Below are 23,357 nucleotides of genomic sequence, written 5' to 3' on the forward strand. Positions count from 1 at the left end.
GGCTGTACGGAGGGGGAGGGGAGCAGGCAGGTCACAGGAGGACAGCGGGTGGGTGATGAACTCAGTCGCCAAGTTCAGTGCCCAGTGCCTGTGGTTTCCCACTTCTATGTTCTGATCAGCAAACACCCATTTAATTCAAAGAAGCAACTGAGTTGGGGCCTTCATATTAAACTTGTAGTTTTATTCAGGTTTGATTTTAACAAATGTGTCGGGGAGAGAGCCCACAGGAAAGGGTGAAGCCCATGGGGGCAGGGCCCTCCCAGATGCCTGAGGAGGGGGCAGGTCCCCTCCCCTTTCCTCCTCCTCCCTCCCCAGCTAACGGGATTTGGGGAGAGACATAGGCAGGAGAGGGGGCTGGTCCCCCATCTGTGGGGTGGTGCTTGGGGTAAAGGGCCATGGGGAAACAAGGGACCAGAGCAGGGCTGAGTGGGGGGAGGGCACAAGGATCATTTGCCAGAATCCACAGCTTTCTGATTCCAGATTGAATTAGAAAAAAAAAAAAAAAAAAGGAAAAACAAAACAAAAATCCCACTAAACCACAAGCAGCACCCGCCCCCTCTCCCTGACCAGGGCTGTAGTGCGAGGGGAGAAGAGGAGGGCAGCTTCACCAAGGCCAAGGATCACTCACTCCTGGCCGAGGGAGCAGGATGAAGGGCAGGGGCTCCCCGACAGATTGAGGGGGGTGTGGGGGAAACCAAAATAAAACGTCAAATAAATTGTGTAGGAGTCCAGCCAAGGGCCAGGCCAGAGCTGGGCCAGGCTGGGGGAGGGGGCCTCTGCAGGCTTGAGGATCACTGCTGCTGCCGCCGCCACCCTGGGGAGAAGAGAGACCAGGTGAGGCAGGAGAACACCGCACCCAGGAAGGGTGAGGATCCCGCAGGGGGCCGGGAAGGAAGTCCAGATCGGATGAGGGACGAGAGAGCAGGTTTGCGATGGGGACAAGACGTGGGCCGGGGGGAGTGCGGCATACGCACCTGGGACCCGGTTATTTTGCCATGGCCTTGATTGCAACAGCTGCCTCCTCTGTCATGGCAGACAGCACCGTGATCTGTGGGTGCAGAGGGGAGAATCAGAAGGGAGCTCAGAAGAGGCAAAATGCAGCAGGGCAGACGGCGGGCGGGGGGGGGGGGGGGGGGGCACCGTACCAGGATCTCTTCTCCACAGTCGTACTTCTGCTCAATCTCCTTGCCGAGGTCTCCCTCGGGCAGGCGAAGGTCCTCTCGCACCTCCCCGCTGTCCTGGAGCAGTGATAGATACCCGTCCTGGATGCCAATCAGCTAGGGGCAGAGAGGGGAGCAAGCTGAACGTTGGCCCGAACAGGCAGAGGACGAAGGGTCTGAGTACAAACGGGCTGCAAACTGCTGACAGCCGACTCCCCGCCGTCCCGCTGCCCCCCCCCCCCCCGCCATCACAGCACAAACTCCTCTAGTCAATGTTACCCCCCCCCAAACCACGAACCCACCCGTGTACCTGGAAGTCATTCCTTTTGATGTTGGGGACATCCATATTATGAGTGGACGGGCAGATATCTTCGTATTTCTTGCCAGTAAAGATGTCAATACCAACCAGGTGGACCTGCACGTACGCATCACATGAAAGAAACCCAGCTGGGTCCAGGGCGGAAAGAGGAAGGTGCGGTGCCCTGACAGGCGGGAAGTCAGAGTAGGCTGTCGGGGCAGGATCGGGGGAGGCGGAACCAAGCAAATCGACTCAAGCAATGAGGCATCCAGCAAGAACCAGAGGCAGACAGACCCCATTCAGGTTGGGGGTGACTGACAAGGGAAACCGTAGGGCACGCTTGGGGCCACCAGTTACCCTGAGCTACGGGAACACTGACGGAGGAGCCCTGGGAATGGGAGACTAGGTAAGACCTTTGAAAGAGCATTCAGACATCGGGATAAAAGGCGCAGAACTGGGGAAGACAAAAAGGAATGAGAAAGAGAGAGAGCAGAGAGGAGGACGAATTCAGGGAGAGCAAACTGTGCCCCAGGGATTAAGAAAACCAGGAAAGAATGCAGACAAGGATCTAGACATGAACGAGGAAACCCAGGTCAAGACAAGACAGACCAACCAGGAACAAAACCCTAAGAAACCCAACAAGGATGGACCAAGTCAAGTTTTCCGGAGGGTGGGGGCCGCGCAGCGGGCTGAGCCTCTGCCTTTGGCTCAGGTCATGATCTCAGGGTCCTGGGATCAAGCCCCACATCGGGCTCTCTGCCTACTTGTGATCTGTCTGTCAAATAAATAAATTAAAGAAAAAAAGTTTTTCAAGGTAGAAAAGTCTTAACTGACATGGAACCACTAGCCAAAATGTCAGGATCCAAGAACGCAAGGGGGCAGGCAGAGACTCAGCGGACATGGCATCAGAGAGCTAAGGGAAAGCTGATGCGGACTGTGGAACAGCAAGGTGACAGAGGTTCGGAGGTATCCTGGTGCTCTCTGGGAAAGGCTGCCTCCAGCACTAGGCCTGGGGAAACCCTGGGAACAAAGACTCAGGGGAAAAGAGGCAGAAAGTGAAAGCCAGGAGGAAGGAGCAAGCAGCTGAACAGAGCACCCAGAAGCCAGAGACTCCCGGAAGACTGGAGAAAGAGAAGGCTCACCAAGAGGAACCGAAGCCCTCAGAAAGGTACAGGAGAAAGTATCCAGGGCTGAGTGCTGAGCGCAAGGAACAGGACGGAAAGCCAGCGCTGAAGGAACAGAGGGTGCTGGGACCAAGGACGGCAAGAGGCGGAGAGGTCAAGTTCTAACCTTGGCATGGCCATGCTTGCCCGTCTTGGAGGTAGACATCTCCACGATCTTACATGGCCGGCCTTTGAGCACCACGAAGCCGTTCTTACGTAATGCTGAGCACTGCATCGGAAAGGTGGCTGAGGCCCCCGCATCTCCTGTCTCGAAGTCCAAATCATCTGCCATTTTAAGAGGCTTCGATTCTAACTAGAGTCAGAAAGAGAACCCGAGTCAGTCAGGGTGGAGGCCAACAGAGCTCTACCACACTCCTCTCTGGACACATGGCTTCACCGCCCCCCTCCCCAGCCCTTTCCTTCCACCACCACCTGAAGGAGAGTCACCCAGCCCAGATTAAATACTGACCGGAACCACAAGTACCTAAGACCTGCTGCGTGTCTGGGAGTGGTGGGGGATGGAGGCTGGACCCGCAGCCCAAATGAATGCTAAAGGGGCGGCCGGGAAAAGGCCGGCCGCAGGGAGTCAGGATGTGCCATCCCGGAGATGGGCCAAGGCGGACTCCGGGGAGGGGGAAGACTCAGGTGTTACTTGCCACTGAAACCAACCACCCCTCTTCCCCACACACAACCAGGGCTATAATTAGGTGAGCAGCCATGAGCCAGCAGAAGGGCGGGGCTATCGTGGGGGGGGGACGAGGGGAGGGTGGAGACCGGAGGGCCGGGCCCCACCCGGCTCTGTTACACCCCCCCGCCCTATCCCCACACAGGCCAGTCACTGGCACAGGAAACCACAAGGCCTCTTTGGGGGATTCCCGCCTCTCCAGCACGCATTTGCACACACAGCCGAGGAGGGGAAAGCAGAGTTGTTTTCGAACTTCTCCCCCTGCCAAACACCTCCATCTCGTTTCCCAAAGGGAACCCAGGAACCCGGCCTCTCCGCGAGGGCCCTCCCACTTTTCCCAGGATGCACCGGCGCCGTCGGCTTTCGGGCCAGGCCTGCGGGCTCGGTGCGGAGCGGAGGAGTGGGGAGTGGTGAATGACAATAAAATGAAAGCAAAAGGCTGGTGCTAGTGAGTAGTGGAAGTTCTGCCGGGCGGGCGGCGCCGGCGCTCCCCGGCCCGACGCAGCGGCGCGGGCAGTGACAAGGTGAAGCGCACCGGGCGCGGCGCGGAGCTCTGCGCCCGGGACCCGACGGCGCTGTCGGCTCGGCCCGTAGGAGTTGGGCTGCCGTCCAATCGCCGGGGTCTCCCCGCTTCTCCGGCCGCCCGGCACGGGAACGCGCTACTTACACCTGCGGGCCGCCTCACTTCACAGCGGAGTTGCGGAGAGAGCTCCGGGGGCCCATGGGGCTGGGGAGCGCTAACATATGCCCGCAGCGGGCTCTCCGGGGTGATCAGTATCCGGGCCTCGGGCTTCCCCCCTCCCCAAAATTCCAAGCTCCCTTGGGCGTTCGCGAGGACTCCCTCTCCCCGCGCTGGGGGGTTGCCGGCTCCCGCCCACCATGTGGCTGGCCTCCCGGGGCTTCCGGTGGCCGGGATCTGGGGGGGAGGGGTCCCCGCGCTGCCATGCGGCCCCCGTCCACATTCGGCCATGCGGCCTCCGACCCCGAGAGCAGCCTCCGGTAGGGGACACTTCCGGCGCCGCCGGCACCCCCTCCTCAAAGGCCGCGCCAGGCCGGAGCCACGCCGCCTCCCCTCCCCCCCGGCCGGCCGCCAACCCCCCCCGACATGCCCTCTCACCGAAGAGCCCCCTCCCCCACCTCACGTGGCCGCGCGGCGCCCGGTTCTCAACGGCCCAGGTCCCCTTGCCCCGGCGGGCCGATCTGGCCCCCGGCCCTCGCCCCGGCGTGGCCGCCCGGCGGCCTCTCCCGCGTGGCGGCCTCGCGGCTCGCCGTCCCCCGCCCTGCGTCGCTCCAACGTCACCCAGCCGGCCCCAACCGTCACCCCGCGCGCCAACTGGGGCGCGCGCCCGCGCCTCTCCGCACCTCGCGCGGCTCGCGGACCGAACCCTGTGCCGCGGCGGCCGCCGCCGCTCCCCTCTGCCCCCTCCCCGACCCTCGCGCAGTTCCATCTCCACTCCAGGCCCAAGCCAGGGTTCCGCGCACGCGCGGCCTGCCCGCTCTCACCTCGCGCGAACGCACTGACTCGACCCCGTCCGCTCGCCGCGAGCCCAACCGCTGCCTCCGAGCCCGCTGCCGCCGCCGCCGCCGCCGCCGCCTCTACCGCCGCCGCCGCTGCTGCACACGGGTCTTAGTACGCAGGCGCCGACTCCCCACTGACCAACCAAGCAGCCCTGTGACAGCGGCGCAAGCGTGCTATCTATCCCCTCCGCCCTCCACCCCCGCACTGCGCAAGCGCAAAGACCCTCCCCGAGCTCCACCCTCCCTCCCACCTACCCATCCAATGACGCGTTTGCGTGACCCCGCCCCTCACAAACCCCGAGCTCTTCCCACAAGTAGGCAGTGCGCAGGCGCACCCGGTTTTTCAAGCCCTTCAACCTCCTCTTCCCTTCCCGTGATAGACCACTAGCCCTACCGGACAGGACCTGCGCCTGCGCAAAGAGGAGCCCTGCACTCCACGCCCTCTGAAGGGAACGCCTCGGCCTCAAAGCGCATGCGTATTGGGAATCCTGACCGCCCCTTCCACCTCAGACGTCGTCTGTACGCCGGGCGTTGAAAAGACCACGCCACTGTATCGCGGTCTCGGCGAGGACGCATGCGTCTGGGGAACGCCCCACCTCGGCTTTCACTAGACTTAAACGACTCACACGTTTCAGAAAACTTGCACTGCGGGGTGGGCCCCTGGTCTCGAAGCCCATCCCCCCCTTCCCGCACCTGCGCGGGAGGGCTCTTTCCGCACACACACTTCCTAGCGCGCTGGTGTGGTCGGGTTACCGCCCAGCTCAGCTTCACCGCCCTGCGCGGCCGGCCTCGCCTCGGCCATAGAGTTCCAGACGCGGGCTAGAACGGCCTCGTGGCGGCCACCATCTTGTGGGAGCGCGGGGATCCGGTGGGCCGCCTGGGGCGGCCGTAGGGGCGGCGTGCGCCTGTGTCCCGGGGAGCCTCCCGGGGCCTTTCTCCCCTCTTCTGCCCCAGGTGCTCCCGTCTCCGAAACCGTCGTCTGAGAGCACCCTTGGAAAACCGAAGGCGGCGCGTTCAGTTCCACTGCCCTCCCCGGAGTCGCGGCGGAGGACCGTGAAGCGGGAGGCGGCCTGTCCCTCGCCGGCCTTTCTCGTGGGGAAGGAAGATGCCCCCTGGCCCGGCACTCTGTAGTCTCCCCGCCCGGTTCCCGGCTTCCGGCGGCGGGGTGGAGAAGCCGAGCCGCCAGCCCGGCCCCGGGCTGCGAGCGAGCCCGCGACCGGGTCGGTGTCTCTGCGACACCCGCTTGAGTGAAGGGCGCGCCATGGAGCTGCCGTCACTCCCGGGTCCCTCCTCGCCACGGCCCGCAGCACCTCCCCTGCCCTTGAACACGAGACCCCCAGCTGCTTGGGCGCATCGCGGAAACCCACACCCGCTCTAACCCCCGACGCTATTGTCCCGGCGACCCAGCGATCCCGTCCTGGGCATGTGCCCGAGGTCACAGACGGGGGGTTCCGACCTCCGCAGGCGGGCACGGGCCGCGGCGCTGTGCGCGGCCGCCGAACACCCGTCCGCGGGGGCACCCGGCGCGGTCTGTGCCCGCCCCGGAATATTATTCAACCACGAAAAAGGGACGTCGTCTTCCCTTCCGCGGAGTGACCTTCAGAAACAGCTCGCTCAGGGAAAGACAGCAGACACTAAAGGTCACATAGCCCACGATCTGAAGGACACGAAATGTCCAGAATCGGTGAATCCGTCGAAGCAGGCAGTAGATGGGTGCTGCCGGGTGCTCGGATGGGGGAGGAGAATGGCCAGTGGGGTTAACGGACATGGGGTTTTACTTTAGAGCGATGAGATGTTTGGGAATTCAATAAAGATGGCTGCAGAACGTCGTGAGTGCACCAAATGGCACTGAATTGTTGGTGTAAAAATTTTTACATTATGTGATTTTTCACCTCAATTTTAAAAACTCCTTCAGGAATCTTCAAAGCAGTTTTATACATAGTAGCTCAAGAGCAGAAGCTACCCGAATGTCCACCAGCTGAGGGAAGGATAAATAAAATAGGGCGCATCCACACGATGAAATAGTACTCAGCAACAAAAAGGATAAACTTTGAAACATCATGCTCAGTGAAAGTCAGTCACAAAAGACAACATAGTACATAATTCCATTTACTGGAAAAGTCCAGGATAGGCAAATCCGTGGAGACAACATAGATCTGCAGTTCTCTAGTGTTGAGAGGTTGGAGGGAAATGAGACTTTTAGGGTGATGAAAATGTTCCAACGTTGATCGCAGCGATGGCTGCATTCTTCAGATGTTAAAACACTGAATTATATGCCTTAAATAGTGGAATTGTATGGGATATTAATTATTTCTCAATAAAGCTGTTACTTAAAGTACTGTCATGTTCGTACAGCAACATCTCCTGTGCATAATGGCACCGTCTTCATCGGTTCATTTCCAGGAGGCATTGGCGAAGCGTCCTAACTGACCCAAGGCACAAGTTTCACGATATTGCATGGACGCCGGGTGTCGACAACCCTGAAGAATTTCCATTCAAACTAAAAAGGCACAAATCATCTTTTCTTTTTTTTTAAAAAGATTTATTTATTTGACAGAGAGAAATCACAAGAGAGGCAGGCAGAGAGAGAGGAAGGGAAGCAGGCTCTCCGCTGAGCAGAGAGCCCGACGCGGGACTCGATCCCAGGACCCCGAGATCATGACCTGAGCTGAAGGCAGCAGCCCAACCCACTGAGCCACCCAGGCGCCCCCACAAATCATCTTAATAGAAGACTGAGTTCTACACATTCAGAGAAAGAAAAAGGCAAAATACCGTACAGTATTGTAGAGAGATGAGACGATTCGTACCCAGAAGAACCTCTCTTGCCTTCCGTGTGTGGAGCCCCCACGATCCAGGGCACGGTCCTCTGCTCTGTGAAATCTCACATTTTCTGCGGCGGAGTCTGAGTCCCTTCTCGAGGGAAACCTTTCCTGACCTACCAGACTTGGTCAGTTTCCCCCTTTCTGTGTTCTCATAGCAAACACGACAGTCTCTACCACACATATCCATTTATTTGTGTAATGGCTTTGCTAACGTCTGGCCGTCCCCATTAGAATAGAGCCTGTATAATAAGGCTGGGAACCTGTCTGTTCTGTTCATTACTGCGTTCGCAGCTCCTAAAATTGTACCTGGCAGGGGTACCTGGATGGCTCAGTCGGTTGAGTGACTGCATTCAGCTCGGGTCATGATCCCAGGGTCATGGGATCGAGTCCTACTTTGGGCTCCTGGCTCGGAGGGGAGTCTGTGTCTCCCTCCCCCACTCCCCCTGCTTGTGATCCCTCTCTTGCTGCTTGTCTGTCAAATAAATAAATAAAATCTTTTTAAAAGAAGTTTCTCTCTTGAGAACTTATTTGACTACAGTTGATCAGATCGTACCTTAATGGCAAGTCACATTTCTTTCCTACCTTCTGGGATTACACCCACTCCCCAAAATTAACATTCAGACATTCAGGCAGAACTCTCCAGAGACCCTGCTGTAGACTTCCCATGGCTTTGGAGGCTGTCCTGCCAACCAGCTCATTGTTTCCCCATTTCTTTCTCAGAGGGTCATCATTCGGAGGGCACCCATGTTCTGCTGAGAAAAGTTTGCCAGATGAGTTTATATCTACTCTGGGAGACTTTCTAAACCTATTTCCAAGTAATTTTAAATCTACAGGAGGGTCACAACAGTCGTATGAGGAACACTTTTTTTTTAAATATTTTATTTATTTGACAGAGAGAAATCACAACTAGGCAGAGAGGCAGGCAGAGAGAGAGGAGGAAGCAGGCTCCCCGCAGAGCAGAGAGCCCGATGTGGGGCTCGATCCCAGGACCCTGGGATCATGACCTGAGCTGAAGGCAGAGGCTTTAACCCACTGAGCCACCCAGGCGCCCCCTCATATGAGGAACACTTTAAGGAACACCAGGGAAGTCTTGAATGGGAGCCCGTAGTGTGGGGGAGGCTGTTTGTATAGGTTTAAGAACCAATTGAACGCATCTCTCCCTTTTTAAAGAAAGATTTTATGTATTTATTTTACAGAGAGAGAGAGAGAGAGCATGCACAAGCAGGCAGGGCAGCAGGCGGAGGGAGAGGGAGAAGCAGCACCCTGCTGAGCAGAGAGCCCAACTTGGGGCTCGATCCCAGGACCCTGGAAGGCAGACGCTGAACCGACGGAGCCACCTAGGCGCCCCGTGCATATCTCTTCCTAACTAGTATCTCTTCCTAACTACATGTTCAATACTCTTACTGGTAGCTTGAAACTGGCCATGATGCAAGTATTTCCAACCACGGAAACCGGCAGGTGCTGTCTGCTGACCCAGGGGTCCCTCTGTCCAGAGCTGGTTGTTAACGACTCCGCAGCACAGCACTGACGGATGGGGAAGGTGGTTCTGATGTACACAGAGTAGTGTTAGGTCAAGATGGCCAGGAGAGAGAGAGATGGGTTGAAGGAGTGAGGGACGGGAGATAAGAAGTATCTCAGGAAGCTGCCATGTGGTTCAGGGTTTGGTCTAGTAGTTAGTTCTCTCCTGGAAAGCAGCCTTTTAGTAACTGGACCTTAAAGCATGGGTGAAATCGGGGTGGGGGGAGGCAGAAATAAGAGTCAAGAGGATTCCTGGGGTGCCTGGGTAGCTCAGGTGGTTAAGCGTCTCATCTGCCTTCAGCTCAGGTCATGATCCCAGGGTCCCGCAGAGGAGCCGGGTAGTAGAGAGCTCCAGGTAGCTCTGGGGAGCTCACACTGGGCATGGGTGGTGGAAGACCGGAACGAATGGCGCACACAGAACGTTTAGAGCAGGAAACTGCTCTGTATGTACTGTAATAGGGGACCTATGCCCTCACACATCCGCACAAACCCAAAGAATGTAGGACACCGAGTGTGAGCCGTAAGGTAAACCGTGGGCTCTGGGTGATCACGACATGTCAATGTCAAAGTAGATCCATCAGCTGCAACAATGTCCCACTCCGGTGGGGGATGTTGATAGAGGCGGGAGCAGTGCGTGCGTGGGGGCAGGAGGTGTACGGGAAACATTGAGGTCCCTGCTCCATTTGGCTGTGCATCCAAAACTGTTCTGAAAAATCAACTTCTTCTATGGGGGGGGGGATGGAGCTGGGCTGGGGGGCAAGAGACCAGTGGAGACCCTCAAACAGGTAAGCAAGAATGAAGACCTGAATCAAGACCCTGGAGGTGAGGTCAGGAGGAGGAGCGGAGCACCAGAGACATCTTGGAGAGCTAAATTGATAGAATTTAGTGGTTCACTGAATGAAGGTGAGATCAAGGAGTAGGTCAATGGTGCCTTCGGTCAATGTGTCTGGGGACAGACTGTATCGACACAGTCATTCCTGCAGGGAAATGCAGGGATTGGGAAATACTGTTAAGATTCTGGGATCCGGGCGCCTGGGTGGCTCAGTGGGTTAAGCCTCTGCCTTCGGCTCAGGTCATGATCTCAGGGTCCTGGGATCAAGTCCCGCATGGGGCTCTCTGCTTGGCAGGGAGCCTGCTTCCTCCTCTCTCTCTGCCTGCCTCTCTGCCTACCTGTGATCTCTGTCAAATAAATAAATAAAATCTTTAAAAAAAGAAAAAAAGATTCTGGGATCCTAGAGCGCCTGGGGGGCTCAGTTGTTAAGTGTCTGCTTTCGGCTTGGGTCATGATCTCGGGGTCCTGGGATCGAGTCCCGCCTCAGGCTTCCTGTTTAGCGGGGAATCTGCTTCTCTCTCTCTCTCCCGGCTGCTTCCCCCGCTCATGCGCACGCTCTCTCTCTCTCTCTCAAATAAATAAATAAAATCTTAAGAAAAAAAAGATTCTGGGATCCCAAGGTTCTCAGAAGCCAGCTCTGATGGGATGTGCATGTTCGTCTCAAGCCAAGCTGAGCTTGGGAAGGTGGGCAGGGCTGGGGGTTGAGGACAAACCTTCTGTTTTCAGTGGGACATGTCCCTCACAGAAAGTGAAGGGGCTCTAGGTGTGTCAAGAGAATGATGAAAAGGATTCTGTCAAATTTTATTATGAAAACAGAACACTTCTGTAAAAACATTTTGGAGGGGCACCTGGGTGGCTCAGTGGGTTAAAGCCTCTGCCTTCGGCTCAGGTCATGATCTCGGGGTCCTGGGATCGAGCCCCGCGTCGGGCTCTCCGCTCCGCGGGGAGCCTGCTTCCTCCTCTCTCTCTGCCTGCCTCTCTGCCTAGTTGTGATTTCTCTCTGTCAAATAAATAAAATATTTAAAAAAAAAAACATTTTGGAAATAAGAAACAGATAAGCCATAAACCCAATGCCCAGAGGCGACTGCTATTAGCGTTTTACCGTATTTTCCTATAAACTTTTTGCTGTGCCTTTTAAAAGATACAGATTTTTAAACATATTTTAAACAGATTCCCTGTTGCAGGAGAGGGTAAAGTAAGTCAATGAACAGAAGGAATTCCTGGATAGAAAGGAAACAGGAGAGGGTCGGAGGTGGGGTCCCCTGGGGGTACAAATATCTCACAATGAGAGTTTATTCCTGGGGGGGGGGGATCTGGGCAAGGACTATTGAATTCTTCCTTCTACACTCAAGGGCTTGCATCAAAGTCAAACAGTCTGAGTGAACCTTGAGAATGGGTGAATGGGAAACCCTTTGGGCCAGGGGCTCTGGGACCTGCTCTCACAGCCGCCAGCTGCTGTGGTCACAGCCCAAACTCTGAACTGACTTACCCGTTCTTGCCATGAACATCTACTGAGTCTGCTAAGTGTATCAGCTAATTGAGACACAGCGGTGGTGTCCATACTTCCCGGCCTGCGCCCTTTCTGTACAGCTGGGAGGGGGACGTTATCAGATAATCAACAAACATACAGCTCGGTGGCCTCGGTGCTGAGTACCTACGTGTCCTGGTCCTGCCCCGGTGAGTGACTGAGTGACGGGTCAATGAATGGGAGTCGTATGAGAGTAGGAGGAGCTCTGAGCTGATGCCCGGGGATCTTCGTGATGTTGACCTTGACTCTTTGGAGGCTGAGAAAAAGAAGGTGGAGGGAGGGCTGGAGAATGAGGTAGGTTTGGTTCTGGGCCTGGAGGAAAAACCTTACAGGAAAGTCCTGGCCTTGCTGAGTCTGGTCTCGAGAGAAAGGAGTCAGCAAGGTTTGTAGAAACCAGACCAAGAATAGAGGGTCCAGGGCTGGGGACAGAACAGAGACCCTGGCCGCGGGGAAAGGAAGCTCTAGGAACCAGGGGCAAATGACTGCAGAGTTTTCCCGGCGATCATTCATTCCCTCTCCAGGTGACAGCGGAGGCCTTGCTCGGTGTTGGGCCCTGTGGCCAGGCCAGGGGATTCAGAGGGGCCAGGTGACAGCAGAGCAGAGAGATATGGCCCCGTGCAGGGACAGTGGTGGCTCAATGAGCGCCAGGACAGGACCCAACGCAGCCAGGCAGCCTGGCAGGTCTCCGGCCGCGGGAGACCTCCAAGCAGAGGGCCCTGCAGAAGCTCGGACCCTCATTAGGACGAGGGAGGGTCCAGGAGTTCTGTGTACGGGATGAAGAAATGTTAGCCCGTGCCAACCCCTTGGAGCTGGTCCAGACCCAGGAAAAGTATCTCAGACAAAAGAGAGGAGGTAAGGGGAAGACGGCATCCGTGAAGGGCAGAGGGGGCCTCTGGTCAGGCATCTCCAGTCCCCGGGCCGCTCACCGGTGCTCAATCCCAATCCTAATCCCATTCCTGTCAGCCTTCTGGCCACCATGGCCAGGGCAGGGGTCTGGCTCAGCCTCCTGGTCTTGCCCAGGCTTCCTTAGACGGCAGCGTCCGTGCTTCGTCCCCTCCGGACTCGCCCCTCCCTCCCCAGCTCTTGTCCTCCAGACCACATGGCCGTCTACCCCGCCAGGCTGTGATACCTCGCCAGCACCCACCACGGAGCCAGAGCTGGGGTGTGTGCCTGGCTCTGGATGTTCACAGAAGGAGCAGATGGGGTGGGTGGGGAGAGAGCGCCCAAGCAGGAGAAACGTCCCAGAGGGAATCCAGAAGGAAGGGGAGGGGGTGAGCGCTCAGGGAAGAGTGGGAGCCCCCAAATCCTAATCCGTCCAAAGGGCGAAGCAGCCGCAAAGGTGGGACTTCGACAAGAAAGAGGATTGCCCTGCTTGGGCCCAAGCCTCCTACCTGTTTGGAGGGGAGGCAAGGTCCCTCCTTCCCCCTTCTCCGGAGGAAGAGGACGACCCCCAGGTCAGCCCTTCCACGCAGGTGAGCCGGCCGTCTCAGGCCCTACCTCGGCGGCCCCGACTGAGCTGTGATCTCAGAGTTTGATCTGAAAACCCCAAAGACCGGCCCGCCCAGAAAAACATCTCTCCACCATCTCTGCCTTCTGGAGCTTGCCTGGGAAGCCTCGTGCCACCCCTGGACTGTGGGACCAGTGGATGGACCGCAGGCCATAGGGAATGAGCTGGGCGTGGCGCTGGGTGGCATGGTCGGTGATAAACCCCTGGGGATTTACGGCTGGCAGCTGGCCATCCCGGGTCTGGAGCTCAGGCGGCCCGGGCTGGAGGCAAAGACTGCAGTCATCTGGGTTTGGGCTGGCTCGGGGTTCCCTGGGACTGCCGTATCGAAGAACCACAAGCTTGGTGTTTAAAAAGAGAAATTTCTGGGCACCTGGGTGGCTCAGTTGGTTAAGTGTCTGCCTTCTACTCCGGTCATGACCCCAGGGTCCTGGGATCGAGTCCCGCATCGGGCTCCCTGCTCTGCAGGGAACCTGCTTCTCCCTCTGCCTGCCGCTCTCCCCTGCTGGTGCTCACTCTCTGTGTCAAATAAATAAAATCTTAAAAAAAAAAAAAAAAAAGAAATTTGTGCTTACGGTTCTGTAGGAGGGAAGTCTGAAATCCAGATGTTGGCAGGGCTGTCCTCTTTCCGAAGTGGCCGCTTCCATCTTCCAGAGCTGATGGCCCCAGGTGCTCCTTGCAGCTTGTGGCGCCGGGGCTGCCCCGTCCTCACGGGGCACCCTCCCTCCGCGGCTGCCTCTACATGGCAATTTCCAGTCACGCTGGGTGAGGGGCCACCCTAGTGACACCTCCGAACTTGATTACGCCTGCCGACCCTATTTCCAAACACAGTCGCAATTCACAGGTGTGGGATTAAGACTGCAACATAGGTTCCTAAGGGGACACAAAAGAGAGATCATAGCATCAGAACAAGAGAAGAACCAAGGGCTCTGACCTTTAGGAGGGCTGGTGAGCCCAGGAAGAAATCTGAGAATGAAACGGTCTCCAGGTGGACCTGCCCCATAGACCGAGGTAGGGAAACAAGGGCAAAAAGGTGTCTGTTGAACTAGGTGGGATGGCAGGTGTCAATGTCTTTCCCGGACGCCAGGCCAAGCGAAGAAGCAGAGCCCGGGTAATGCAGACAGGTTTTCAAGAAATTTGGTTTGGAAGGAAAAGCGTGACATATGGAAAGAACTAGAAGGGATGGAAAGTATGTTCACAGCACAGCGGAAGGAGGCTGGTGACTCAGAAGATATGCCCTGCCTTTGAAGCCCTGCTGGCTTGTTCCGCGGCTGTGTGGTCTTGGGCTGGTTGCTTAACCCCCTAAGCCTCAGTTTCCTTATCTGGAGAATGGGGATAAGGACAGCACTCCCTTCCCAAGGTTGTCATAAGGAGTTAATGATTGAGGGTATCTAAAATCCTTAGCTCGGGGTATGGTGCATAGGGAAATGCTGAATCAATATTAACTCATATTACGAACAGGACAAGACAAGGAGGAGGTTTCCAGAAGGAGGAGGTAAGCAAAGTCAGAGGCAGAGGAAAGGTCAAGGATCTGGCAGTGCTCGCTGAGCGTGGAAGAGGGGACTGGAAGCAGAGGTACTTGAGGTTGTAGGTCTGGAGCAGCTGAGAAAAGTGAGAGGAGGTGTGGGCTGTGAGAAGTTGTGTGTGTTGGGACAGGGAGTCGCCGGGAGCATCTGGGACGAGGGGCACAGCCGGCACCAGCTTCTCGATCATTCATTCAGTGTCTTGGTTTGATACCAGCGTCTTCACCTCCGCTGTGCTACGCCGGGGCAGCCGAAGGAAACTTCTCCAGGTGAGTGATGGACACTGCAGAATGACTGTTTGGGGTGCGTGGTGATGTCAGCGAGGAGCAGCGGGTGGAGGGGGAGGAAAACAAGGGGCTTATATGTGGGCTCTTTGGGTTTCGGGATCCTGGGGGCAACTGGCTGGAGAGAGCTGGCTGGGTCTGCTGGGAGGCGGGAGGGGCTCAGAGATGGGCACGCAGGCTGCAGAGGGGACAGGTGGCCACCAAAACCGATTAGGAAGGGCTTGGAGACCCTTGCCAAAGACATCTTGGGGAGGGCAGGGAGAAACCAGATTTGGTAGGGAGGGAAGGAAATACGGGAAGCAGAGACCATGAAGACTGCTTCGCCTGGTGTTTCTTTGATGGGGCTGTGAAGGGTGAGGACAGCTAAGGAGACAGGGGTGTGGGTGGGGAGTGTTGCTTTCATTTTGTTAAACACAGTTAACAAGACAAGGCAAGACGTTGAACTTGAGGTGGACAGAAGTGAATGGAGAGAGAGTGGCAGAGGAGGTAGGCTTTGGGCTAGAATGCCTGGAGTCCTTCCTAGCTCTGGCCGGTAAACATACTTAAATCACCGGAAGAAATCACAAGGGGGAAGCCCTTCAACTGAACAGGGAAATTAACTGCTTATCTCTGCGGCATCTGCTAATTCCTGTCTGCGGAGATAAACAGTGTCAGTGTTTATGAGCAAGAGTGCTTAACTGCCCTCACCCTGGGATCCCCTAACACTTTCTTTTTTTTTTTTAAGATTATTTATTTATTTGACAGACAGAGATCACAACTAGGCAGAGAGAGAGGAGGAAGCAGGCTCCCCGCGGAGCAGAGAGCCCGATGTGGGGCTCCATCCCAGAACCCTGGGATCATGACCTGAGCTGAAGGCAGAGGCTTTAACCCACTGAGCCACCCAGGCGCCCCGTCCAACACTTTCTTAACCTTACCGCAGGCAGGACTCCCCCTTCCTCCGAGCTTCCCCTCATCTCATAGGGCAGCGAACGAGCCCACAACAGAACTCCTCAGCACCTTGTCCCTGTGCTCCCCCTGCTGCCGGGGCCACCCTGTGCGGTCTCTTGCTTGCCTTGCCCCAGCCCTGCCCTCCTGCTTCTGCATTCTTCCAGACAGGGGCTGGACACAGGTACCTCGGTCCTAAAAGCCCGAGGGAGCGCGGTCATTTCTGCATCCTTCCCGGCCTTGCCTGGTAATTCTCACTTTTCCCTCTTTTTCTGTCCGCGTTGAGACAGACAGAACCGTAGCCTCGGGAAGGGCCGCAGGGGTGGAGCGGGCGCGGGAGCAGGTGCCCGGGACCGCGAGGAAGCCGGCCCCGGCGCCTCCGGGAGCGGCCGGCAGAGGGCGCGCCGGCACCGGGATTGGCCGCGGCTGCAGCGCGGACCCGGGGACAGGGGATGCGCACGTGGGGCCCGCGGCGCCTGCCCGCACGAGGCCGGCCCGGGCGCAGCGTCCGGCTAAAAATACGCGGCGCCCAGGTCGCGAGGTGGGGCGGCCCCCGGAGGAAGCGACTTCTGGAGCTGCACCAGGCCGGGAGCGACATTGCAGCTGGTGGTGAACGCCCCGGCCCCCTTGAAACCTGGGCAGGCGTCGCGCGGGGACCCCGTCTTCCCACGTGCGGGGCGGGGACCGCGCAGCTTTCAAGAAGCAGCGAGCAGCGCTGCCGGCGTCCAGCACGCCGAGTCCTTGCGCCGTGCGTTTCAGCCGGCCGGGCTGGCCGGGGCCGAGGGAAGAGGCCGGGGCCGGCGCGCCAGGGGAAGCATGACGGTGTGCCCATGAGGTCGCGCCCAGGGTCCCCGACGCGCGCAGGTGGAGGAGCCCGCGCGAAGGCCTCGAGGCCGCAGGCAAAGGAAGCAGGCGGACGGAGCGGCCGAGGCGCGCGGGACCCCGAATCGGCGGGGAGCCTGCGGGTGCCCGGGGGCGGCTCGCGGGGACCGGCTCCCTCGAGCGAGGTCACACAGCCGCGGCCGGGGTGAGGGCCGCACGGAAACGGAGCGCCGCAGTCTGCTCTGCGGCTTCTCCCTCGACAGCAAGACTGAGCGCAACTGGGAGCGGAAAGTCGTCGCTCCACGGCGCGGGCGGGCACCGGCCCTGGGCGTGCGGGGCGTCCCCCGGGGACGGGCGGAGTGCGGGCACCCGCCGTCTCGAGGGCCAAGGGGAGCGGTGCCGCCCCCAGCCCGTGCGGAGGCTGCAGGCGCCGGCCCCGGCCCCCCACCCGGGTCGTCAGGGGCAACCCCGGAGCAGCGCCCCCCGCCCCGCCCTGCGCGCAGAGGCCAGGTGGCCGTTGGGGCGCGACCAGCCCGTTTGATTTCCCGCGGCCGGTGGAGAGGGGCGGAGGGGGAGGGGAAAGGGGCCGACGGCCAATCGGCTGAGCTGGCGGCGGTCATGTGACGGGTGTGGGGCGGGGCCCAGGTGTACTTACGGGGCAGCGAGCGAGGGCCTCGGCCTCCGCGCGAAGTCCGGGAGGCGTGGCCGGCGTGCGGGCGGGGGGGGCCTGCTCCTCTCCGATTGGCCTGTGGCCGGGAGGCGGGGCTTGCGCGCGCCGCGGCTGCGGGCTGCTATTGGCCTCGGCCCGGGGCCCGCTGCCGGCGTGCGGGCGAGGCTCGGGGCGCGAGGACCGAGCCGGGCGGCGGGTTCGCGAGCCGGGGGGAGGGGCCGGGGCGGCGGCGGCGGCGGAGGAGGTGGCGGCGGCGGGGGCCGGTACCGGACCCGGCGGGATGAGCGAGGCGGAGGCGGCAGCGGTGGCGACAGCGGCCCCCGCGGCGACGGTGCCCGCGACGGCGGCAGGGGTGGTAGCGGTGGTGGTACCGGTGCCCGCGGGGGAGCCACAGAAAGCAGGCGGCGGGGCGGGCGGCGGCGGGGTCGGAGCCGCCTCGGGCACCGCCGCTGGGACCCCTTCGGCGCCGGGTCCCCGCACCCCTGGCAACCCGACGACGGCAGCGTCGGGGACCCCCGCGCCCCCGGCCCGGAGTCAGGCGGACAAGCCGGTGCTGGGTGAGGGGCGGGCGCGTGCCAGAGCCGCTCTGCGGGGTCGACGGGCTGGGGGAGGGGCATCGCGGAGCCCCCGCAGTCCCGAGAGCCGAAGGCCGGCCTGGCCCCCCGGCTCCAAGGACTCGCTGGGCTGGGGGCAGCTGAGCTGAATGAGTTCCGCTGGCGGCAAATCCTGCTGTGCCTTCCCTGCTGGGGGGGGGGGCGTGGTGGGCGGGTCCCGCCGCGGGACCCTGGGCCTAGTCCTAGCCGAATCTCAGCCAGGGAAGCAGGTGCCCTGGGAGCCCTTTCACTGGGAGGGCCCGACTTGGTGGGCCCGGTGAGTACCTGGTTCTGGGTGCGGGGCGTGGATTTGTAGCCCACGAGGAGCCTGACTTAGAGTTGGAAGGGTCTTGGAAGCCCGGGCCCGCTGTGTGGGCACGTCCATTTGGGGGACGTGGGATCAGAAAGCAAGCCTTGGAACTCCTGGGAGAAACCCGTGGCTTGAAGTTATCCGTAATAGGTAAAGGGAAGGCAGGCCGGATTTGCAGAATCTCCAAACTGAGCCCAGCTCGTCTCTTCCCCCACCCTCCTGCCCCGCTGCGTCTCTGCCTGCCAGCAATCCAAGTCCTGGGCACTGTGAAATGGTTCAACGTCCGGAATGGTTACGGATTCATCAACAGGTATCTGAGAAACGCCGGGAGGGGGAGGAAGGGGCGTTTTTCCGAACTGGATGGTGGGACTGGACACCCTCCCGACTCCTCTCTCCTGGCTGCTGAGGCACATGGTTGCCGTGTCCAGCTGACGCTGATTGAAAGTCTTTAGCCACCGGGCAGACATGGGCGAGATGAAGGCGCCTGCGCACCTCCAAGGGCAGCGGAGAGTTAATGACCTAGGAACCTAGCAAACCTGGCTCTGCGCCGCCTGCTCGCTCTCACCTTGCGGTTTAGTTTGCCTCACCCTTGGGGCAGAATGTACCTGCTGTCTTCGCCTCAGGGCTCCAGGCTGGAATTCTCACTCATTTCCTGTTTCCGGCGCTGGAGGAGCCCTCCCCTGACTCATGTCCCATAGAGGGCTGCTGGCTCATCTGCATCCCCCCACCTGACGCAGACCAGGCTGAGGCTGGGGAGGGGCGCGGTGGGCGGCTGGCTGGGGAAGGAAGCCAGCCCCGGCACAGGCTGCTGCTTTCCTTCATTTGGGCATCTCCAACCCTCCCGTTCTCGGGGAGGGGCTACGGTGGCAGATTCTGAGCCGAGCCAGGTCTCCCCCAGTGGGCCCTTCCCCAGCCCGGGCACCCTGCCCAGCCCAGCCCTCCCAGGAGGCCCCAGTTCCCTCTTAGCAGGCTGACCTTTGTGCAGATCCAAGTGCCTTAAAGCCAGCACATTTGATCTAGGGAAAGATCCCTCTCTAATTCTGGAAACTGAGGGCTCCTGGGAAGTTCTGGAGAAAAATCTCTCCATTCCCTCCTGCCCCCCATGGGGTGCTAGGATAAGCTGGGGTATTAGGCAAGTCGTGATCGAGAATGGTCAGGAACACTCTTCTTCCCACCCTTGGTCCCTCGGTATGTTGGGATGGCGGTGGCTGACCCTGGGGTTCACCTCTGGGCTGAGGGCGAGAATAAAGTATCCGGGATGTTTAGAGCAGCCCCTGGGAACACTGTCCTTTTCTCAGACTCGTTCTGCACCCCGACCCCCCGTCCCCGTCCACGCTTTCTCCGTCTTTCTAGACTATAGAAGGGAAGACCTGGAGAGGAATTTTCCAGCTGTGATAGGGGCTGGGGCGGGGGTGTTGGCCAGAGGTAGTTGCTCGGCACTGCCAGGTTCTAAGGTGCCCCTGGGGCAGAGAAGTGAGTCCTCCGCAGGTAAAGAGCTGGCCCAGCGTCTTCAAGGTGACTTTGCCTTCCCCTCCGCCCTTAGGAAGCTCAGGGTTCTCACTGTGTTTGCTATCCTTCTCTTCATGCCAGCTCCCGGCTCCTATCACTCCCTGGGCCCATCTACCCCACCCCCCCAGGGAGCCCAGGGAGGCATGTGAGGATGGGGTCTGCTCCTTTGGGGTCTGGCCACCCGGGGAGGCCTCCCCAAGGCCCCCGCCAACAACCCCTCCCGTTCTGCAGGAATGACACCAAGGAGGATGTCTTTGTTCACCAGGTAAGAGCTGGGGGGCGGGGAGTGGGGAAGAACGCACCCCCCCCCCCAAGGCCTTTGCTATCATCTGCCTGCTTTCCCCTCGCAACAGCATGCCTGCCAGGAAGTGGTCCCCTCCTCCCCCTCGCCTCAGGTGCCTGTATTAACTGCCATTGGCCCCACCTGTGTCACGCGTGAGAAATGGCGCTTGTTGCCCCCCGGCCGTGGCGTGCTCACTCCCCACGTTGGGACCTGTTACTCGAGAATGAACCCTAGGCCGTGTTCTGAGGGAGAGGACACAGGCTGGAGCTACTTGCGGTGGTTCTCAAAGTGTGGTCCCCGAGGCAGGAGCATCACCGGCCCTGGGAACCCTTGCCCGCCCCAGGGCTGCTGCAGCGGTCAGGCTTGGGGAGGGGCCGCCGTCCGTCTGAAGGGGTCTCCAGGTGATGCTGGTGCAGCCGCAGCTTGAGAACCACCGCTCTGGGGGCGGGAGCTCTCCGGTAAGACACACCGGGCACTTTGCCCGCTCGGCAACTTAGGACGGTCTCTGCCTCTGGTTATGCTTTGAGTTCCTGCTTCTGGCCTCCCTTTGGGAAATCCCTGAGGGCTGAAGGGAGGGGGGAGCGTGTCCCAGGGACAGTGCTGAGGGCGCGGGCGCTGGGAGGTGTCTGGTTTGCCTCTGGTTTGCGGCTTCTCCCCCACTGAACTTGGCCTGCCTCCGCGCTCCGCCCTCCGGCCCGGCCACACGCGTGATGGATGGTGAACAGAGGGAAACGGGGTGGCGGACCCAGCAGGGGTGAGGGGTGAGGGAGACTCCGGGCTTGCTGCCCTCACCTTTCTTGTGGCCTTTCTTCTGCCAGACGGCGATTAAAAGGAACAACCCCAGGAAGTTCCTACGCAGCGTTGGAGACGGGGAGACAGTGGAGTTTGATGTCGTGGAGGGAGAGAAGGTTCGGGTTGGGGCGGGGCTGGGGTGACCCTACCGAGGGCCCCCTTCCTTGGGCCAGTTAGCCCAGGCTGGGGGAGTGGGGCAGTGCTGTCCAGGATGGCTGGGGCCTTTGCTAGATGTCCTAGAGCCCTTGATGACTGCCGGGCTTCTTTGTCATGTGCCAAGCACTTCTAGTGGGTTCTGCAGGAGTCCGGAGCCCACCCTCTTCCTCCCCGACCGCAGCCAGCAGGGTCCAATAGCAGCTACCCGGGAAGGGCGAGTTAGAGAGGGGCCCTTTCTCGAAGTGTGCACAGGCAGACCCGGGCCATTGGAGGAGGGCAGGAGACTGCGGCCTGGGGCAGCTGGGGGGGGGGGATTTACCTGGGAGGAGGGGAGGCGGGTTTGGGGGCATTGGGTGTGTGAGCTCTGCCGCGCTCCCCGCCTCTCCCCAGGGTGCCGAAGCTGCCAACGTGACCGGGCCCGGGGGCGCGCCCGTGAAGGGCAGCCGCTACGCCCCCAATCGGCGCAGGTTCCGCAGGTTCATCCCCCGGCCTCGCCCAGCCGCCCCCCCACCCATGGTGGCAGAGGCTCCGTCCGGCGGGGCGGAACCGGGCAGCGAAGGCGAGCGCGTTGAGGACGCGGGGCAGAGGCCCAGGCGGCGGCGCCCACCCCCTTTCTTCTACCGACGGCGCTTTGTGCGAGGCCCTCGCCCCCCCAGCCAGCAGCAGCCTATAGAGGTGGGGGTCCCGGGCATGTGGCGGCCGCTGCCCCCCCAGGGTGTGGACACAGACCTCTGGGTCTGCTGGGAACGGTCCCGATGCTGCGGGCCCTGGGTGCTGCCGCCCCTCCCCCACTCCCCTGGGCCTTTGCGTGTTCCTAGGGCACCGACGGGGTAGAGCCCAAAGAGACGGCCCCATTGGAGGGGGACCAGCAGGGAGATGAGCGCGTACCCCCTCCCAGATTCCGGCCTCGGTACCGAAGGTAAGGCTCCCTTTCCCGGGCTCTCTTCCCCTTGCCGTCGGGCATTGGTGGGTGTGGGGAGTGGAGAGCGAGGCTAAAAGGAGCTTGAGACTAGTGACCAGGGGTCAGGGCAGCTGAGAGATGGCCACTTAGGTGCCCGGGGTGGGGGGTGGGGGAAGCTGGCTGGTTCCCCTCCTCTGGGGGAGCCCTGGGAGGGAGGGAGGGAGACGGACCCCACTGGCTCTCTGCCTGCTCCAGGGTCTCTCACGTGTCTCCCCAGGCCTTTCCGCCCCAGGCCACCCCAGCAGCCGACCACAGAAGGTGGGGATGGCGAGACCAAGCCCAACCAAGGCCTCACTGATGGTTCCCGGCCTGAGCCCCAGCGCCCACGAAACCGCCCCTATTTCCAGCGGCGGCGGCAGCAGCCCCCCGGACCCAGGCAGCCTACAGCCCCGGAGGTGAGGACCTGGGCTGTGTGGTAGGGGACAAGGGGGGTCAGAGAAACAGCCCCAGCCCATTTCCCTTCCCTTCTCTACCCCTGCAACCCCCCCCCGCCAACACACCAGGGAGCCCAGACTGTTGCGGCTGGGTCCTCTACCTTCAGGCAGAAGGTAGACCCAGACCCCCCCTCACTCTGCTTGGAGCCCTAGCTCCCTGCTTGTGGGAGGAATGGGAAGAAAAAACGGGGAAGAAGGTTCAAGTTGGGGACTCTCACGAGTAAGCGGGTCTCAAATGACCAGCCCTGTTCTCTCCAGACCTCAGCCCCCATCAACAGTGGGGACCCCCCACCCACCATACTGGAGTGACTCCAACATGAAGGACCCCCAGAGCTACCATCTGGTGAGCGGCTGCGCCCAGGGGGCAGGCCCGGAGACAGGGCGCTGGGCCTGAAGAGGGGTCCCCGGTCACGACTTGTCGCCGTCTCTCTCTCTCTCACGCAGGTTATCTGCCAGTTTTTCCAGCCGCCCTGTACCCCACCCAGCACCCCCTGCCCCCTTCCCAGAACTCATGACATCAAAACACCAGCTTTCCCCTTTCCCTTGAGACTCAGGAGGGCCGAAGCAACAGCCTTTTGCTTTTTCTCTGTCCCTACCAAGGGCTGAAAGAAGGGAGCCATCCTACTGTTAAGAGGCACCACGTCCCTCCCTTAAATCAGGCTGCGAAGGAACCAGCCAGCTCCTGCCTCCTCCTGGTTGATTTTTTTTCTCCCACCCCAGTTTATTTTTGTCTCTCCTCTAGCCCCTACCTCTGAAGCCATTTAATGAACTGTCATGTGCCACCCGAGCCTCAATAAAAACAAAACCAGGCTTTCCCCGTGGGCTTGGTGTCTGCCTCTTTTCTGTGGACTCACCGGTACCTCCCCCGCCAACGGGGGTGGGTACCTTCACTCGTCCCATCCCTACCCTGGGGCTGACCTACTGAGCATTTACTGTTCGTAAAAGCAATGACCAGGGGCGCCCGGCTAGCTCGGTAGCACGGGCCACTCTTGATCTTGGGGTTGTGCGTTCAGGCCCCGTGTTGGGTGTAGAGCTTACTTTAAGGGAAAAAAAAAAAAAGGCAATGAC

At 60.0% G+C, this 23,357-nt stretch overlaps 3 protein-coding genes across 4 annotated transcripts; 2 read left to right on the forward strand and 1 right to left on the reverse strand.

Moving 5' to 3' along the window:
• Positions 1 to 160: 160 nt before the first annotated feature.
• Positions 161 to 4,961, reverse strand: EIF5A (eukaryotic translation initiation factor 5A). Of its 2 annotated transcripts, none has more exons than XM_045985279.1 (6): positions 4,810 to 4,961; positions 2,749 to 2,934; positions 1,471 to 1,575; positions 1,146 to 1,277; positions 975 to 1,048; positions 161 to 814 (listed from the first exon to the last, which is right to left on the reverse strand). In XM_045985279.1, exons 2-5 carry the CDS (start codon positions 2,911 to 2,913, stop codon positions 986 to 988), a joined length of 465 nt encoding a protein of 154 aa, XP_045841235.1. In that variant the 5' UTR covers positions 2,914 to 2,934; positions 4,810 to 4,961; the 3' UTR covers positions 161 to 814; positions 975 to 985. The 2 variants fall into 2 exon arrangements, with proteins under 2 accessions (XP_045841235.1, XP_045841237.1); XM_045985281.1 differs by lacking the exon at positions 4,810 to 4,961 and adding an exon at positions 4,444 to 4,468.
• Positions 4,275 to 17,205, forward strand: LOC123929364 (basic proline-rich protein-like). Its single transcript, XM_045984926.1, has 5 exons — positions 4,275 to 4,694; positions 5,205 to 5,402; positions 5,779 to 5,916; positions 16,046 to 16,300; positions 16,606 to 17,205. The coding sequence occupies exons 1-5, from the start codon at positions 4,275 to 4,277 to the stop codon at positions 17,203 to 17,205; spliced, it is 1,611 nt and encodes a 536-aa protein (XP_045840882.1).
• Positions 17,206 to 17,306: 101 nt separating this feature from the next.
• YBX2 (Y-box binding protein 2) lies at positions 17,307 to 23,100 on the forward strand. The gene is made up of 9 exons (XM_045985455.1): positions 17,307 to 17,808; positions 18,401 to 18,464; positions 19,895 to 19,928; positions 20,765 to 20,854; positions 21,285 to 21,569; positions 21,713 to 21,813; positions 22,073 to 22,250; positions 22,548 to 22,632; positions 22,734 to 23,100. Exons 1-8 carry the CDS (start codon positions 17,532 to 17,534, stop codon positions 22,596 to 22,598), a joined length of 1,080 nt encoding a protein of 359 aa, XP_045841411.1. The 5' UTR covers positions 17,307 to 17,531; the 3' UTR covers positions 22,599 to 22,632; positions 22,734 to 23,100.
• Positions 23,101 to 23,357: the final 257 nt, after the last annotated feature.

The sequence above is a fragment of the Meles meles genome, chromosome 18 (genome assembly GCF_922984935.1).
Source record: "Meles meles chromosome 18, mMelMel3.1 paternal haplotype, whole genome shotgun sequence".
NCBI classification, from domain to species: domain Eukaryota; kingdom Metazoa; phylum Chordata; class Mammalia; order Carnivora; family Mustelidae; genus Meles; species Meles meles.